This window comes from Penicillium brevicompactum (genome assembly GCF_028827555.1).
Source record: "Penicillium brevicompactum strain IBT 35665 chromosome Unknown utg000005l_segment0_segment0, whole genome shotgun sequence".
Taxonomy (NCBI): domain Eukaryota; kingdom Fungi; phylum Ascomycota; class Eurotiomycetes; order Eurotiales; family Aspergillaceae; genus Penicillium; species Penicillium brevicompactum.
In genome coordinates, this window is record NW_026623208.1 from 1,167,891 (window position 1) to 1,184,280 (window position 16,390).

General features: G+C 50.9%; 8 protein-coding genes across 8 annotated transcripts; 1 reads left to right on the forward strand and 7 right to left on the reverse strand.

The window, feature by feature from the left end:
- Positions 1 to 149: 149 nt before the first annotated feature.
- N7506_006263 (putative zinc metalloproteinase) lies at positions 150 to 1,187 on the reverse strand (the record flags this gene model as incomplete). The annotated part of the gene is made up of 1 exon (XM_056955556.1): positions 150 to 1,187. The coding sequence occupies one exon, from the start codon at positions 1,185 to 1,187 to the stop codon at positions 150 to 152; it is 1,038 nt and encodes a 345-aa protein (XP_056809890.1).
- A 344-nt stretch (positions 1,188 to 1,531) lies between these two features.
- On the reverse strand, positions 1,532 to 1,903 carry N7506_006264 (ankyrin repeat domain-containing protein; the record flags this gene model as incomplete). The annotated part of the gene is made up of 1 exon (XM_056955557.1): positions 1,532 to 1,903. One exon carries the CDS (start codon positions 1,901 to 1,903, stop codon positions 1,532 to 1,534), a length of 372 nt encoding a protein of 123 aa, XP_056809891.1.
- Positions 1,904 to 2,229: 326 nt separating this feature from the next.
- On the reverse strand, positions 2,230 to 3,771 carry N7506_006265 (ankyrin repeat domain-containing protein; the record flags this gene model as incomplete). The annotated part of the gene is made up of 1 exon (XM_056955558.1): positions 2,230 to 3,771. The coding sequence occupies one exon, from the start codon at positions 3,769 to 3,771 to the stop codon at positions 2,230 to 2,232; it is 1,542 nt and encodes a 513-aa protein (XP_056809892.1).
- Positions 3,772 to 4,735: 964 nt separating this feature from the next.
- Positions 4,736 to 5,947, reverse strand: N7506_006266 (BRcat and Rcat domain-containing protein; the record flags this gene model as incomplete). Its single annotated transcript, XM_056955559.1, has 3 exons — positions 4,736 to 4,853; positions 4,984 to 5,364; positions 5,451 to 5,947. The coding sequence occupies 3 exons, from the start codon at positions 5,945 to 5,947 to the stop codon at positions 4,736 to 4,738; spliced, it is 996 nt and encodes a 331-aa protein (XP_056809893.1).
- Positions 5,948 to 7,260: 1,313 nt separating this feature from the next.
- On the reverse strand, positions 7,261 to 9,655 carry hsp88 (Hsp70 chaperone Hsp88; the record flags this gene model as incomplete). Its single annotated transcript, XM_056955560.1, has 3 exons — positions 7,261 to 7,554; positions 7,611 to 9,363; positions 9,546 to 9,655. The coding sequence occupies 3 exons, from the start codon at positions 9,653 to 9,655 to the stop codon at positions 7,261 to 7,263; spliced, it is 2,157 nt and encodes a 718-aa protein (XP_056809894.1).
- A 685-nt stretch (positions 9,656 to 10,340) lies between these two features.
- On the reverse strand, positions 10,341 to 12,744 carry chsD (chitin synthase D; the record flags this gene model as incomplete). Its single annotated transcript, XM_056955561.1, has 3 exons — positions 10,341 to 12,378; positions 12,452 to 12,618; positions 12,667 to 12,744. The coding sequence occupies 3 exons, from the start codon at positions 12,742 to 12,744 to the stop codon at positions 10,341 to 10,343; spliced, it is 2,283 nt and encodes a 760-aa protein (XP_056809895.1).
- An 830-nt stretch (positions 12,745 to 13,574) lies between these two features.
- On the forward strand, positions 13,575 to 14,887 carry N7506_006269 (tRNA maturation protein LHP1; the record flags this gene model as incomplete). Its single annotated transcript, XM_056955562.1, has 3 exons — positions 13,575 to 13,898; positions 13,958 to 14,739; positions 14,794 to 14,887. 3 exons carry the CDS (start codon positions 13,575 to 13,577, stop codon positions 14,885 to 14,887), a joined length of 1,200 nt encoding a protein of 399 aa, XP_056809896.1.
- Positions 14,888 to 15,179: 292 nt separating this feature from the next.
- On the reverse strand, positions 15,180 to 15,653 carry N7506_006270 (Dabb family protein; the record flags this gene model as incomplete). Its single annotated transcript, XM_056955563.1, has 4 exons — positions 15,180 to 15,240; positions 15,297 to 15,432; positions 15,489 to 15,575; positions 15,635 to 15,653. 4 exons carry the CDS (start codon positions 15,651 to 15,653, stop codon positions 15,180 to 15,182), a joined length of 303 nt encoding a protein of 100 aa, XP_056809897.1.
- Between the last annotated feature and the right edge of the window lie 737 nt (positions 15,654 to 16,390).

A 16,390-nucleotide genomic window follows, 5' to 3' on the forward strand; every position in this document is an offset into this window, starting at 1 on the left:
TATTATATATGCTTGAACGGGTGAACTAGCACCCGATGTATAAAGCGCAAATGTTTCACATGATTGTAAATTGGAATAATGGTATCAAAATTTATTCAACATGCCCGAGCTCATAAATCATAATATATGCAGTAAAGCATGTACCAGCATCACGTAGCATCATCCTGCTTCCTTGTCTGGGTTTCCCTTTTCATTCTCTCCTCCGCAGCACGAGCCATAATTTCCCGACGAGTTAGAGCCCCTCCACTCCCAGGTTGTGATGACCCCGAGTCTCCTTGCAATCCACCAAGGACAAACTCGCCGCCCGTCCACCCACACTCATCAACAAACTCCTCCCCGTCCTGTACACTATCCCAGTCACCAGGGTTATAGAATTCCTGGCTGGACAACTGGTTCCCACCAGACTTCCAATCAGCTCGCTCGACCTCCTTCTCAATCTGCGATGTCAAATCCCAGAAATCACGGTCATGTGGTCCAAACACGCAGTGAGCGAGCTCGTGACAAAGCGTCTTTCGAATAGTGCGGTAATCACGATACCCATCATAGGCATCTGTTCGCAAGCGCAGCTCAATGACTTCGCCTTTATTCCGGTTAAGACCCAGCGTCCGTGATTCGCTAGTGGTGTGCTCTGCTGGGTTCATCTCCGTTAAGAGAGGAACGGAGAATTTATGCTTTGCCATCGCGGTACGGATGCCTGGGTCATCGCGGAGGCGCTTGAGGAAGTCCAAGGAGCGGTCAGGGTTCGGGAGGTATGAGAGTGGGAGGAGACGGTGGAAGGTATAGTTATTGCTCGAAGAGGAGATAGTGTGGACGCCACCACTGCGGCGTGAGGTTGGTGTTTGCTTATTGCGTCGCGCAGCAGCCAAGGCAGAAGCTCGCGCTTCTTGTCGCTGCTTTTCGCTCTCGGATTGTTGGTGGAGGTCTGCGATCGCTTTGGCGGGGGTTCCGAGGAGGGTGATCTTGAATTTGGGGGAGGAAGTTTGGAGAATTTCATCGAGGCGAGTTGGTGCGAATGGCGCTTTTTGCATTCCTGGCTTTGGGGCTATGAGGAGCTTCTGGTTGTCGACTGGAATGTTCAAAACGTTCGCAATCTCGGATGTGAGGTCTTGTAATGTTGCTGAAGAGGGAACGTGGATTATGTGCGGGGTCCCATGGTGATGGATATTCAGCTCCATAGGGGAGTCCATGGTGGAATGGTGATCGGATGTTAATGCGCAAGAGTATGAAGCAGACAAGAATTACAAACAGCTTCGATGACCCAAATTCTAAAGGGTTCCACCTGGACTCGGAGTTTAGGTTTGTCAGCACGGAGATAAGCCACTTAGCCTCACCCGTCCACGGGTGGGGCGCTGAACCTACTATACTCCGTGGGAAGTCCAGAGGTCTTTGTCTAAAGGTATACCCTCTTTGCAGAGCACACCTGATTCATATAAAGTTGGAGGAATTCTCCCTTGCCATGAATGATCCCAATCACTGGTATCTAACGAAACCACCCGAGCATCAATACCATGGATCAATACAGACCATGTGGTCATCCGTCACATAATCGCTTCACATCCTTTCCAACATCATAGAGTGTAAGGTTGACGTCAAGATGTCCCATGATAGTAGCTATCGAAAGAGCCGTCTGACCATCCTTGTCTTTGGCATCCAGATTGACTCTGGGCATGAGTAATTTGACCACTGAGGAGTGACCATTGTGAGCCGCCCAGATCAACGGCGTCCGAAGGTACATGTCTTGCGTATCTACTTCGACCCCGTCGACGCCCAAGAGCACATCCACAGCACCAGCGTGGCCACGTATGGCTGCCCAGCAAAGAGGCGTACGACCACATCCGTCCGCAGCGTTTACTGCAGCTCCCATCGATAGCAGAACGCTGATAACGGAGGACTGTCCGTGCATCGCCGCCCAACAGAGTGGGGGTCGTCTTGGTCGTGCAGATCGGGCTCGCAACCATGATCCTCTAGGACCCGAAGAACCTGTGTCTGCCCGTACTGGACCGCATAGAATACCGCAGTTCTACGGCAACGATCCTGCAGATCGCAATCCGCCCCTCGCTCAAGAAGCAAAGTAACCATGGCGGTATGACCCTGGACTGCTGCTGCGATCAGTGGCCCGCGGCCTTGGCGATCCGGAAGATCGATCTCAATGTCGTTCCTCGCGAGCAACAGCTGAACGACTGGTAGATGGCCAGCGCCCGCAGCCTCGGAAAGTGGGGTCTGACCTTCCTAATTCGGTGTATTGACCATGACATGGCAAGCCTCTAGGGGCATCTTGACAAGAGTCGCGGACCCTTGGAGGGAAGCGAGGGCCAGGGGCGTTCTTTGGAAATGAATGTCTTTGGTGTTGATGTCTGTTAAATCGTTCTCAATGAGGAGTTTCACTACGTCGGCATGAGCTTTTGCAACTGCCCACCAAAGCGGCGTTCTCCCATAATCGTCTTGTGCGTTGAGAATTTCTCTCTGGTCTGTGAGGTGCAACCCTTTTACTTCGTCGAGTATATGCTGTATTTGGCTTATGTCTCCATCGAATGCAGTGCGAAGCAGTGGTGTCCATCCGATACTGTCCCTGGCCTCGTAATTTGCGATAATCCCGTAGGATTGGCCGTTGGAGGAGTTGCGATATTGTCTGTCGGCTGTGATGTAAGCTATTTCACGATTGCAGACGGTCAAAGGATAGTCTTGCGGCAGATGACTATTCAATGCGCCTTGGGATGCACCTATCAAGTCATCAAGGAAGGCAGGGTCACGTTTATTCTGGAGCTTAACGAAGCCTTGTGTTGCCATGGCAATTTGATCAGCACTGAATGGCGTTGAATCACAATACGCCTGCCGAGACAACAGGTACTGCGCAGGGTCGCTAGCTTCAGTTTGACACCGTTTGCTGTTGCCAAGGTATTTAGCAGCTGTCTCGCTGATGGCCACACAGATAGCGAAGATTCCCGTCATAAGGGCAATCAGCTGCCCGCTGGAGTCGGCAATGCCGTCAGTCGTAATCGCATTAGCGCTTATCATGCGTTCCACGGATACGATTGTAATCACTGGGCCGAGCAGATTGATCGAAATCCAGTGCAGCATCTCGAGTCCATTTGTGCGCCAGAAGCCGTGCGCCAGGGGGTTTTGGGGTCGCACAATGCTCTGCCATCGATCATTTTGTATAGCAGGCCATTCATACTGAAGCTCAGTCCGCAGTCTCCCGAGTGATACAGCGCTCAAGGCCTTCGTGCGGCTGATTTTCACCACGACCGCATTAGCGCGTTGGACGATCGGGCCCTGGTGATTCCCGGGGATGAGATTGAGTGCATGTACCACCAAAAATACGGTGAAGATAATTCCCGTGAGTGTTCCCAGGGTCGCGGCGAATATCCGCCACGACAGAGCCTGGATATCGAACAGCCAAATGCAGGCAGCGGTGTTGCTGCATGGTGTCGCCTCAGCGCGATCAATGCCGGCGATCCAGAACCAAGACCCGAAAAAGCTCATGAATGCAAAGAGCAGGTTTTGTACAATCAAGGGGACGTCTGCAACGAGGCTATACCGGCTAGTGGTAGGCGTAGTAACCCCTTTGTCCAAGAGGTTATACGACTCGGAATAGAAGAGGGCGATCGTCAAGTAATACACAAGCAGATAGTCGACGGCGAGTCCTGAATGTTCAATGGCCTGAATGGCCATTGCGATGACGATTGCCAAACAAATGCCGTTGTTGGCGACGCGAACCACTGACACTGTCTTCCATGATCCGGTTGAGTTGCGAAGAAGGAAAGCCGCCATCCATTGGAGATATAGACCGAGCCGGACTCCAATCCCATACAAGTCACCATTTCCTGCCGTTGAACAGTGGGAATCTACCATTGCCCAATATTGGGATCGTAATCCCTGCGGTCAAGCCTTGGTAGACAAAGGATGTGCTAGCTTCTCAAAAAAAAAAAAAAAAAAGAGAGAGAAAATTACACACCCAGAAGCTTGTCCTTGTCTCACTTCTGCTCATTGGAAGTTGATTTCTTAGACTTGAAGAATGTGTTCCCCCTCTTACCCCGCATGATTGGTGGTTTGTTGGCGTCAACAGGGGTACAGAAATGAATCTAGCTTGCCTTAGAGAAATGAGCTGTATGTGACCTCTGTCCGTTTTGCATCAACGTCCGCTAGATTGGAGCCATTTTGAATCCAAGGTTGTTCTTACACCCTGAACTAGGTACTTTTGGCCAGCATTTTGGTTGTTCCAAGGTTCTCAATTTTCTGTACACCCTCCAAGGCTCTATCCATCCTGGGTGATGCTTACGTTATGTGATGGACTTGCCCAGGTGTGCTTTGAAAAAGATTTTTTTGGTGTAGTCAATCATATTTGGATAGCAAGGGTAGAATTGTAGCGTCATGGTGAAAGTATCTGGTACTGAGATTGAATCGAAGGACAAAAGTTCCCCAGTCGGGCCGAGTGACACCCAAATCTAGATTCTCAGGGTCAATATCAGAGCAAGTTGCAAGCATTCGGTAAGTCAACAAACACCGCTACCCAGCCTCTTGTTCAGTTCCCTTAGGCCAATGCATCTTTCACTGCACCCAAGGCAAAAAAGAAAAGGCATCTATCTCAATCTGTTTCTCCGACAACGCCAGCAAGCCCTCATCCGGCAGTTATTGCATACAAAGATGTACTCAGGTAGGTGTTGGGCACAGACATCACATCGCAGGCTGCCTTGGTTGCGCCAGGTCCATTGCTCGTAGACATGATGCTCACAGCCTAGCTCCTCATGATGCAGCAAGTTTTCAAGCGCATTATCCAATGCACGTTGTCGGTCTGCTGGAGCAACGTCTTGCGGCATTTCTTCTTCAACGAGTTGGTTCGCTTCGTCCAGAAGCTGTGGTACATACCAAAACGTACATGGGCATGTTTTCCACTTTGCGGTACAGACATAGCAGAACTGTTGACCACATCTGATCGCTTTTATTAGTATATTCATTCACCGGAAAGATAGCCCTCTTCCTTACCGGCAGGTCATATGGTTGCAGCCTCTCGAGAGCTCCACCATAGTGCGACAATGAGGGCATCGCTTCCAGCCCTCTGCTTCTGCTATCTCTAAGACGGCAGGCAAGTTCTCATCCATCGGGCAATCAACAGCAGGATGCGCCAGAGAACGGCACGGTAGATGAGTCTTCTTACGGCACTTCGGGCAGGTACCATGTTCATCCTTGATATGGAACGCGGGAATGAATGCGGAGCAAGTTGGGTCAGCACAATAGACACGATCCTTGGCTGTCCACTCGAGGGCTCTCTCGCTAAAAGCACGGAGCTCCTGGTAGTTCAAAACCTGCATGGCCACTGCGGGGGTATGACATTGCCGCAACAGCGAGGTGGATACAGCTCCTCGTCTCGAATTGAGCCCAAGAACATTTGTCGAGTGCAGTCCAAGCAGTACTCATGACCACATTTTCCCACCGCAAGAATTGTATCACACCTTTCGAGACATGAGGCACAGATGATGCGGCGAGGTGCAGGCTTGTAGGCATGTGGGCTCCTGGAGGATCCCTCTCCATTGTCCGACCTTTCTGTCAAGGATACTCGGGACATCAAATCTTCCATGATAACTGATACAACATCATCGTTGTCATCATCCGGCCTGGGCTTTTTCTCAGCTTCACGTGGACGAGGTGTGCGTCGTCCATTGCTTAGGTCTGCAGCAAGACGGTGGTCCTGGTTAGCGACCCACTCTTCCTCTTTCGCTTCCATCAAGGCATTCTGATCAGTCAATATTGCGGAGCTTGTGCTGTGGGCGAGAACTTGGTCGTGCATGGAAATTTGGGTGTTTTGAAGGTCCTCCCTCATGCTGCTGATGGCGACCTCAAGATCTGATGGCTGGTCTGCGCGCCGCTTCCCCTTTTTGGAAACTTGAATGGCTTCCAAGTCTTCAAGGAGGATTTGCAAGATTAGTTGCTTGTCCTGTTGGTTCGCCATTGTTGAACATGACCAGTGCAACGAATACAGCTAAGTCAATCCGTAACTAGACAGGCCGCGTGGTGACTGTGAGGTAGAGAATGTAGGGTGGATGGGTATTCCTGCCTAGCTGACTGTTAGCTACCACTTCGATGCCATCATCCAAAGCCATATAGATACCCGGCTGGTATGGGCCTGGGGTCAGAGTCAACAAGCCCGTGTCAGAGGCAACAGACCTACTTGATTAGAAGCCCAGACAGATCACAGAACCTGGACAGTACAAAATCTCCCGGAAGACTGGGGGAAATGAAGAAAGTTTGAATGAAGACGCTATGCAATTGACTGCTCTGGCAGGGCGTCAAAAACATCAGTACCCAGTGTGAGTCCTGCAGGTTGCCGAAGATAAGAGAAAGAGTTGCAGATGATGGAAGGGAGTGGACAAAAGAATTGATGGGAAAGGAAGGGTGGAATAAATTGAGAGCAAGGCCAGCGAGCAAAAAAAGGGAACTGCATGCGTGCAAGCAAAATTGTCCAAGTTGTGGAGGTGATTGACCACCAGATATTGACATCTCAGTACTCACACTTGCCCAGGTATGCTTTCTTCACTCAAGCAGATAGCTACACGGCGTCTTTCTAGTCCTTAACATGCCAGCACCAAATATTCCAGAAAATATTGTTCATATTAACACTGGGCTGTATGTACAGCGGTACACTGCAGCCGAAAATGCTGGAGGGTGTAGAGCTTCTTGCTTTTACGTTTGCTGTAGTTATATTGCATTCAAACGAGCAGTACATGCCGTTTGTTGCGGCCTTCGGGGCTTATGGTATCATTTTTCCATGGAAAATCATCCATGGATTGTTCTAAGGTTCCTGCCCCCGTGTAGCCTGTTGTTCTCTAAACCTCAGGGAGTGCATGATTGGCAGACAGGTAGGGAGGGTTAACAAAATACTTGCCTGCCATATCGTCACTTCACAATCAAAGTAAATACTGCTTATGAGCTGTGATCCAATATAGGTAGCAAGTGCATGGTTACACCTGGGCGTATAAAGAGATAATAAAATGAAGACAAAGGCGTGGAGTATATTTTCATCTATTCATCATAAACATCCAAAAAAACGATCTACATCATAACCGTTTGCCATTACAACAAAAAAAACCAGAGAGAACGACAAAACGCTCTCTTCTCTAGGTGCGTAACACATCTCTTAAATCCTTTTCGTCATAACGCGGTCAACTCGATCTGAGATTTGTGGTGATCGGAGTATAGCGCGCACACATGGAGGCTATTCAAGCCTGTACGGTAAAAAAGCAAACTGGATCAGGCGAGCATAATTTACTGCTGGTCCTCAGCACCCTCGGCGGGAGCATCCTGCATCTCGGCGTCACCTTCGGGCTTCTTGGCGTCTTCCTCGGCCTTCTTGGCGGCGTCTTCAGCCTGCTTCTTGGCATCGAGCTCGGCGCGCTTCTTAGCGGCGGCCTCCTCGTCGGCCTTGCGGATGGCATCACGCTCGGCCTCGGCCTTCTCCTTGTAGCGCTGGATGATGGGACCGGCGATGAAGCGGATGTCGTCCATCTTGGCGACGTAGACGGACTTGGTGGTGTCCTCACCGTCCTCGTAGAGCCAGTCCTGGATAATAGGTTAGAATGGTTGATATGTGGAGTGTGCGGGGGAATATGTCTTACCTCGGTATCAGTGAGCTTGGCGCGGAGCTTGTCCTTCTCCTCGTCGCTGGCGAACTCAGAGTAGACGCCGTCGATCTTGTCACGGAGTTCGTAGATGGAGGCCTCGAGCTCGTTCTTCTTCTCGTCGGTCTCGGCGACAAGCTTGTCTTCCATGTACATGGCGTTCTCACGCTCGGTCCAGGCCTCCTTGGTGGCCTGGTCGAAGCCACCGGTGGCGGAGGCAATGGGGAGGTCACCCTTGCGGACCTGCTTCTTGACCTTGCGGGTCTTCTTGGGCTGCTCCTCCTTGGAGTCGGTGTCCATAGCGTCACCGTCCTTCTTCTCCTCCTCAACGGGCTCCTCAACCTCCATGTCCTCAACGTAGTATGCGGACTCGAGGTTCAGGATACCGTGCAGGTTAAGACGGGCCTTGAGCTTGCAGATCATGAAGTCGTTGTCAGCGTTGGCGTTAGCCTGAACACCCTTGACGGAGAAACGGCCGATCCAGGGGTTGACCTTGCCGGGCATGGTCTCGGGCTTGGAGTAGCGAGCCTCGAGGTCGAAGGGCTGCTTGCGGTAGAAGGTGAGGATCTTGGTGGAGGGCATGACGTTGCCACGGCTGAAGACGGTGAGACTGGTGTCCTCGTCGGGAATGTCGGCAGACTGCTCCCATGTGAAGTCGATGGGGTAGTTGACAATGTCGTGGACAGCGAAGTCACGGACACGGAAAACGGGGGAGAGAGTAGCGCAGCTGAAGGCACAACCGCGGGCAATGGCCTCATCCTGGTTCAGGGTGAAGGAGAGGTTCTTGCCGAAGAACTTGACAAGGGTGTCCTTGATGGCGGGAACACGAGTGCAGCCACCGACCATCTCAATGGAGTCAATGTCCTCAGCCTTGAGCTTGGCCTCGGAGAGAGCCTGCTCAATGGGGACAGTGAGGCGGTCAAGGAGGGGCTTGACCATCTCCTCAAGCTCATCACGCTTCATCATGGCGCGAACATCGGTGTCATCCATGAGAGACTCGATGTTGAGAGGGGCCTGGGGGTTAGCCGACAGGACCTTCTTGAGCTTCTCGGCGGCGACCAGGGTACGGGCCCAGGCCTTGGGGTTGGTCTTGATGTCGACCTTGAACTTCTCCTTGAACTCAACGGCAAGGTGCTCAGTGAGAGCCTTGTCGAAGTTACGACCACCGAAGTGACGGTCGTAAGCTGTGGCCTTGACGTTAAGTTCACCCTTGCGGAACTCAACAATGGAGGCAGTGTAGTCGGAGTAACCGATGTCAACGAACATGACGCGGCGGGGCTTCTCCTCGGCGGTGGGGAGGTCCAGCTTGGTGATACCCCATCCGAGAGCGGTGGCGGTGGTATCGTTGATGAGACGGAGGATGTTGACACCGGCGATGTCACCAGCGTCGATCATGGCGCGGCGCTGGACATCGGTGAACCATGCGGGAACGCTGACGGTGACATCGGAGACGGGGAGACGGAGCTCCTTGGAGGTGATGTCCTTGATCTTGGTGAGGTAGGCGGCGACCAACTGGGTTGCTGTGAACTTCTCCTTCTTTCCGAGGTAGCTAACCTCGACACCGGCCTGACCATCGACGTCGACCAGGGTTGATGTGTTGTATTCCTGCTCGATGGCGACATCGGGGTCGCTGAAAGAGCGGCCGATCAGGCGCTTGAGAGAGCCGACGGTGTTCTTCAGGTTAGAGATCTCAGCACCCTTAGCGGCCTCACCGAGGTGACGCGAGCGGGGGGTGAACCCAACGAGGGAGCTAAAACAATCAAATTGAGTCAGTCATTATGATTCATGCGATAGGGGAGGGGAAGAGCGAGCCAAGAACGTACGGAGTCTGACGGTTGGAAACTTCATTGGTGATCTAAAGTGATGAGAAAAAGAAAGAAAGTCAGCGCATTGCTCAAAATAATCAAACGTCACGATATACGGGGAAAGCACCGCGATTGCGTATCGGGGTCGTGGGGCACACGCACAATATCAATGCCCTTGTTGCGGGCAACACCAATTTTGGTGGTCTGGGCACCCAGATCTATGCCAACGACAGACATGTTTGGAGAAAGTAAGGGGGTAGGAGGTAGGGGAGGTGATGATAATTCTAAGAGAGAAATGTGAAGCGAAAACCCGGAGGGGAGAATTTGCACGCCACTCCACTATTATTGGAGGGGCGATGACCAAGTTGTCAAGCGGTCTGGCTGCTTAGGCGCCGAACTAGAAATATGAAATTTGGGGTATAGGGCGATTCAAGCAAAGAGGTATCAAGTTTTTCTTTTCCTTCAACAGTTTCTCCTTGCTCTATATACAATTTTGTCTGCTGGTGGTTTAGATGGTCATCGACGCTCATCGAATCTACTAGACCATGCCCACCTTCACCGCCTCTTCCACATGGCAGAATATGATTTTTTTTTGTTTCACGCTGACCGCCTTCTGAGGAATCTGGAGTGAACCATTGGCCGACGTTACCTAATTCCCTTGGCAGTTCATTTCGCCAACGACAACTGTGAGAACTACAGAGCTCGGCAGTACTTTTTGAGGTATTCTTGACAAATCGGTTCTTGGAAAGTCTCATTTTTAATTGATGTATTGGTCACTCTACCGAAACATTTAATAATAGAAGGGACATCCAAACAAACACATGCCGAATTGACCGAAACACAAAGGGAAAAAATGGGTGGAAAAACTGACGTCAGGTAGTTGTCATGTTCCTGTTACAGACAATCAAAATCTTGAGGTGGGTCACGGGGTCTGGAAGTACTTGGGCATTCTGTGCGGCTCGGGTGAGTATACGGGCAACATGTCCTCAACGCGGCCAGTCTGATGAGTTCCTGCTGGGGGGCTCATTCCCAGCAGCTCATCGTACTCGCATGCAGAACCCATTGGGTGAAGTGCATATGTGTCGCTGAATGGACCCGCTAGGTGGTTCTCGCCGAAACCGGTCGTACTCATGGATGCCCGAGCTTGGCGAGCGTAACTAAGTTTCTTTCGGTCTTCCTCGCTCGCTTCGATATTCTCCACAGTCTGTGGCAAGCAGACCGAACTAGAGCCACAATCCGAAGATTCACTGAGCACGGAATCCATAGAGTGGCGGAATCGGGGAGGGAGCTGGCGGGACTCGGCGTCTTCCATCGCGTTCACCATGCGTGCAAGGGCTGGTCCTGATCCAAACGAATTACCATACATATCAACTGTAAGCTGCTCGGCTGCTGCAAATCGTCCTTCCACAGCTTCGGATGGGCGAACGGGGACAGATCTCCGCCGCACCAGACTAGCACGGAATGTGTCGACATCCACGTTAAACTCATCACCTTGGTCTTTCGCGTGTTGCACTGCTTCACCTGGCGTAGTGTGGTCATCGGCAGTCGCGGCATCCACCCGCGGTCCGCCCCAGGTGCGCTGGCCAGCCGTGAAGATACCATATACCATGTACACCCAGTTGAGGAAAGGGTTGATAAGGAACATGAGAGGATACAACCAAGCTTTGAAGCGCTTGAGGCGAATACCGAAGTAAACCATGAGCAAATAGTTCAACCCAAGGGAGACTCCCATAAAACCGACAGGAAGATCGTCTATTTTCTTGGACGTGGTCATCAGCGCAACAATCATGATGAAAAAAATGAGGGCAGTTGTTCGGATGGTATTCTGCATGAAGCGGACGAGGCACAGCAAAGGATACTTCACCCAAAGTCGGACATCTGTGATCATGCAGACCTCGTTGGTGATAAACCCTAGGAACCATCGTCGGCGTTGCTTCAAGAGGCTGCCAAAATCTTGCACTGCCTCGGTCTTGCAGAATGCACTCGTGCAAAGCTGGATTTGGTACCTCTTCTTGGCCCCAATCATGAACAGATGGGTGAGCCAGCGGTCTTCTCCCAAGTGACACTTTCCATAGTCGAAAAGATCGTCGCATTGCTCGGCCTTGTCGGAGAAGTAATACTTCGCCATCTTGCGGAAGGCAGAGAAGCGCAGAATTGTGAGAGCCCCAGGAAGGCATGTCACGGCACCGCAGCCAGATTCAACGGATCGTTCGAAAAGTTGGCCATGAACATATTCCATGTCTTGAAGAATGGTGATCAGGCTATTCTTTGGGGTTGTTGAAGTTATAATGCCTGTCATTGCAAGCATGCTGTGCTTGCTTCCCGGTTTGAGCTCCATGTCAAACATGAAGTTCTGCAGGCAAACTCGGTCCAGAATGCAGTCAGAGTCAATGAAAAGCAAGAACAGGTTATCGTTTCTTCTCAAATACTCGGCGTAGACCTTGTCGATGAGCTTGAAGGTTTGCTTCTGACAGTGCCTTTTACCACCATGCTTGAACCGTGAAACTGTGATGCGCGCGCCTTTGTAGGTGCAGTCAATGCTTTGGGGATAACTCCTCAGTGAGATGGGAATGCCCAGATGCCCAAGAACCCGAAGATAGGGCTCATCCACCATGCCACCATCGTATGAAAGGAAGACATGTATGCAATTCGCAGGGTAGTCGCAATCGACTACAGAGTCGACAGCCTTGATCAAGACGGCCGGTTCCTCCTTGTATACCGGCATGACCACGACTGTCTTAGGGGCAGTCCGATCATTCAACACGCGCTTGATCCTTTTGGTTCTGCCCAGAGAATTGGTCGTGAGCACATATACACAGCAAAGCCACGGTCCAACGAGGAGTATAGAAAATGCCCAAAATGCGAAGGTTTGAAAACCATTGACCATTTGTTGGGGCAAGTATATCGTGATTTGGGGCGGCAAGGGGAGCGTCACAAGCAAAACCGGAAGGAAGACCAGTCTAGAATCCCCACTGTGTCAGCAATCTTCACAAAGCGAGCCTGCAGGCCGATGATCTCTATCGTATGGCATACCGGACGACCGAGAACAAAACCATCATCACGATAGCCATCACCTTGATGCTCCAATGATCTGCTTTGATGTACACCTTGACCAGGCAGTAGATGAACGCTGCGAGCCACAACATCCATTCAAATAGGGCCATGAACATCAGCGGGCCAATGATTGACAGGTAGACGATCTATGAAGCGTCAGCAATCGAACCCAACTCCGAGAACGAGTATCATACATCTTTCGTGGGCCAGATATCTGACGAGTCTTGATGATTGGACGTCATCTTGGGCCGCCTAATGGTCACATCGAGCATTCGATCATAGTATTCCAGCTGCAATTAGAGCCACACGCTGAATGTTGCTCCACGAACCTGTGAGGCGGTCTCAAGGGTAAAGAACAGGTTGACACTTGTTGCTCAAGACTTAAATCGTGATAAAAGACCATATAATCGAAATCATATGAACGGATGTTGTGTGGGTAACGAGAAACTTGGTCAGTGGTGACAGCACTAATTGACCTTCCTGGGGAACTCAGGTAAAGTGCAGAAGGTGCAACCGACTCCAGTCACTTGAGCATCCCAAGGAATCTCGCCCACCCAAGTGACTGGGTGTATGGTAGATCATCTGTCAGTGTATTTCGAGATCATAAACCCGTGTTTACAGCTCATTGAGCGCTGAATTTAGCCTCTGTATGTCATATGGTAGGTATCGGCTAATATGGACAAAGCCCAGAGATCTGAATGCATTTGTTCGCAAAAATTCCTCTATCAATATATTAACCGATCTCTCAATTGTTTTCTTCTATTCAATCATAAATAGCTATTCAGTCATTCATGGAAGTAGTTCGTGTTATTATACCAAAAGACAATGAAGCTATCCGGGCTGAAAGCGGAGCAATACGCTAGCCTTTCTCGGACTAGTATTTTGCCTCAGGCGACAAAAGCTCAAAAAAAATCCGAGTCCCCGCTGCGACTCATTCAAGCGCAATCATTATTTTGAAGTTTGAATAGCGCATATAAGGTATGATCTCCTGATTTTTGTTCAATTTCCAATGCGATTCTTCTCTCTCTATCTCTGAGTCATCTTCTGCGTCAGCGACCCTTGCTTATATTCTTTTCTACGCCAGCAGTCCATACATTTCACAATGGCCGAAGAACAGAAGACCCCCGTTACCAACACTGAAGCCGAGAAGGATGTCCAGAACGTCCTTGCCGAGCTGAAGGGTGAGGCTGGTGCTTCCGAGCAGACCGCCCAGGACGCCGATGAGGCCCGCATCGTCGCCGAAGCCGCCAAGCTCGGCGAGAAGTCTGAGAAGGCCGAAGAGAAGGCATCCGAGCCCCAAGAGAAGCGCGAAACCCGCTCCTTCCAGCGCGGTGGTCGCGGCGGCCGTGGTGGTCCCCGCCCCAAGACCAAGTTCGACCCCTCCACCCTGGAGGAGACCGACGACCCTGTCGAGATCCGCAAGCAGGTAATCATCACCCCAGCCGGCAAGCTTTTGAAAACTTCGATCTGACGCGTCTTAAATAGGTCGAATTCTACTTCTCCGACTCTAACCTCCCCATGGACAAGTTCCTGCTCTCCAAGGTCGGCGGCAGCGCCAACAATGCTGTCTCCCTTGAGCTCCTCCACTCCTTCAAGCGCATGCGTCGCTTCCAACCTTTCACCGCCATCGTTGAGGCCCTTAAGACCGCCGAGAACGTTGAGCTCACCGACAACGACACCGCCGTTAAGCGCAAGGTCCCCCTCCCCGAGTCCATCGACGAGGTCGATGAGAAATCCGTCAAGGTCTTCGAGGATGCCTCCATGCCCCGCTCCGTCTACGTGAAGGGATGGGGCTTCGGTGCCGAGGAGCCCACCACCCAGTTGGACATTGAGTCTTTCTTCGCTCCCTTCGGTCCCGTCAACGCTATTCGTCTGCGCCGTACCCACGATAAGACCTTCAAGGGTAGCATCTTCGTCGAATTTGTCGATGAGGACAAGCAGAAGGCTTTCCTCGCCCTTGAGGAGAAGCCCAAGTGGGAAGGCAAGGAGCTTATTTACAAGAGCAAGAAGGAGTACTGCGACGAGAAGGTCGAGGAGATTAAGGCCGGCAAGGTCTACCCCTCCGATGGTCGCAACCGCGGTCGGTCTGGCGGCCGTGGCGGCCGTGGTGGTCGCGGTGGTCGCGGTGGACGTGGCGGCCGTGGCGGTGACCGTCGTGGAGACCGTGGTGACCGCGACAGCCGTGACAACCGTGACTGGCGCGAGCGCCGCACTGAGGACCAGCAGAACGGCTTCCAGGCCCCCAAGGAGGCCCAGAAGGATTCTCGGTAAGTCCAAGTGAGCCCAAATCAATGGTCATACATGCTAACTTTTGATAATAGCGGCGTTCCCGTTGTCCAGAGCACCAAGCGCTCCCGCGATGACGAAGGTGCCAACGGTGACCACCCCGCCAAGAAGGCCGATACCAAGGAGTAAGGTCTTTCCTTGTATTCTTTAATTCCCTTGTTCTTTACTTTGGCCAATGGGTGGGACTCAAAAGTATTGCGGATTGGAGATCCAACCTGTCCCCATTTTGTTGCTTTTCTTCTTTAGAGGTGAACCTTCTCGGCGTTTTTCTTATTTTACTTATGACGAGCATACACGGATTGACGTAGGTCTCGGCAGTCGACCGGGGCCAGAAGTCTGATATTGAGATGTACAAATGAGACTACTGAATGAAATGTTCTCAAGATTGTCAGGTTTATTCTCGTATTGATCGCGTTCATTCCTAGAACTCTAGGTCATACGCCAACGTGTCATCGCATAGCTCTTCACGCATCTTATGGACCCTTCAAATGCGAATGTTAGGATACAGCTACACTCCAGGTCAACAGCGAAAACTTACTCAAGATGGGCTGGGTGCACAGCATAGGTAGCAACATGCTCGGCTGTCTCCAACACAGCAACGAGTCCCATATCAAAGCCTTTAGCACGGGGAATTGAAATCGGCAACGGAGTTCCGCTTTGCATGGACAGCAGTCCTATAGAATACTCATTAGCGAGCACCGCCTGGGGAGCTCTTTTGAATGTGACTCACCTGGAATCTTTCCAACCATCCCCTGGCAAGTCTCCTTCCAAGTGGAAATCTGAGCTGGAGTCACGCCAGGCTTAAGGCGGAATAGGACTTGTTCAATTAGTCTTTTTGTGTGTTCAACGACTTGATCAAGGATAGCATTCACTCACCTATGTGGTAAACAGGCATTTTGACTGGTTTGAAGCAAAAAAAAAAGGGATTAACGAGGAACGTTTGAGGATGACGACGGTACTTATCCGGTGAGGGGGTCCGGGGTATCGGCAATTGTCCGATGACTGGTCCGGAGGTGTCTAAGGCCGTATGAGTCCAGTTGCTGATTATCTTGCTTTTACTTTTACAAAGTATAGCACACTCAATTCATTTGGATGAAACTACTTGATACATTGAACATCTATGGATGTGTCTTCGAACGGAGAACACTTGAACTATGTCTGAACGATAGAGTTATGTGCCTCTTATGGCTCTCGCTCTCGACCTGACTCATACATCGTCATCGGCCTTTGACTATTACTTCTAGCAAAGGTAGCTCAAGCGTACTTTGGCCCTTACATGCAGGGTAAACTGCAGTTGTCAGTAAACACTTTTCTACACTTTTCAAGGTTATGGCAGATGACCGAGAACCTTTCTGCTCAATTTTGGAAACAGTGTCTATGAGTCATGGGATTTTTCAATATCTCAATCAGATGTCAGATTGAAGTGAAGCTCAAAGTCAACAATAATTGTATTGTATCTGAAGACGACATTCTCCATTCGATTGATTCATTGAGTAGAAAAAGTGTAGCCGTTAAGATACTATGTCTGCCCCATTTTGCAAATTTGCACAATGCCGAATCAATGAGGAATAGGTATGACTAGGCTATGTAGCATGCGCGGTAATGTAGGATGGCGCTGTGGATAGGCACAGG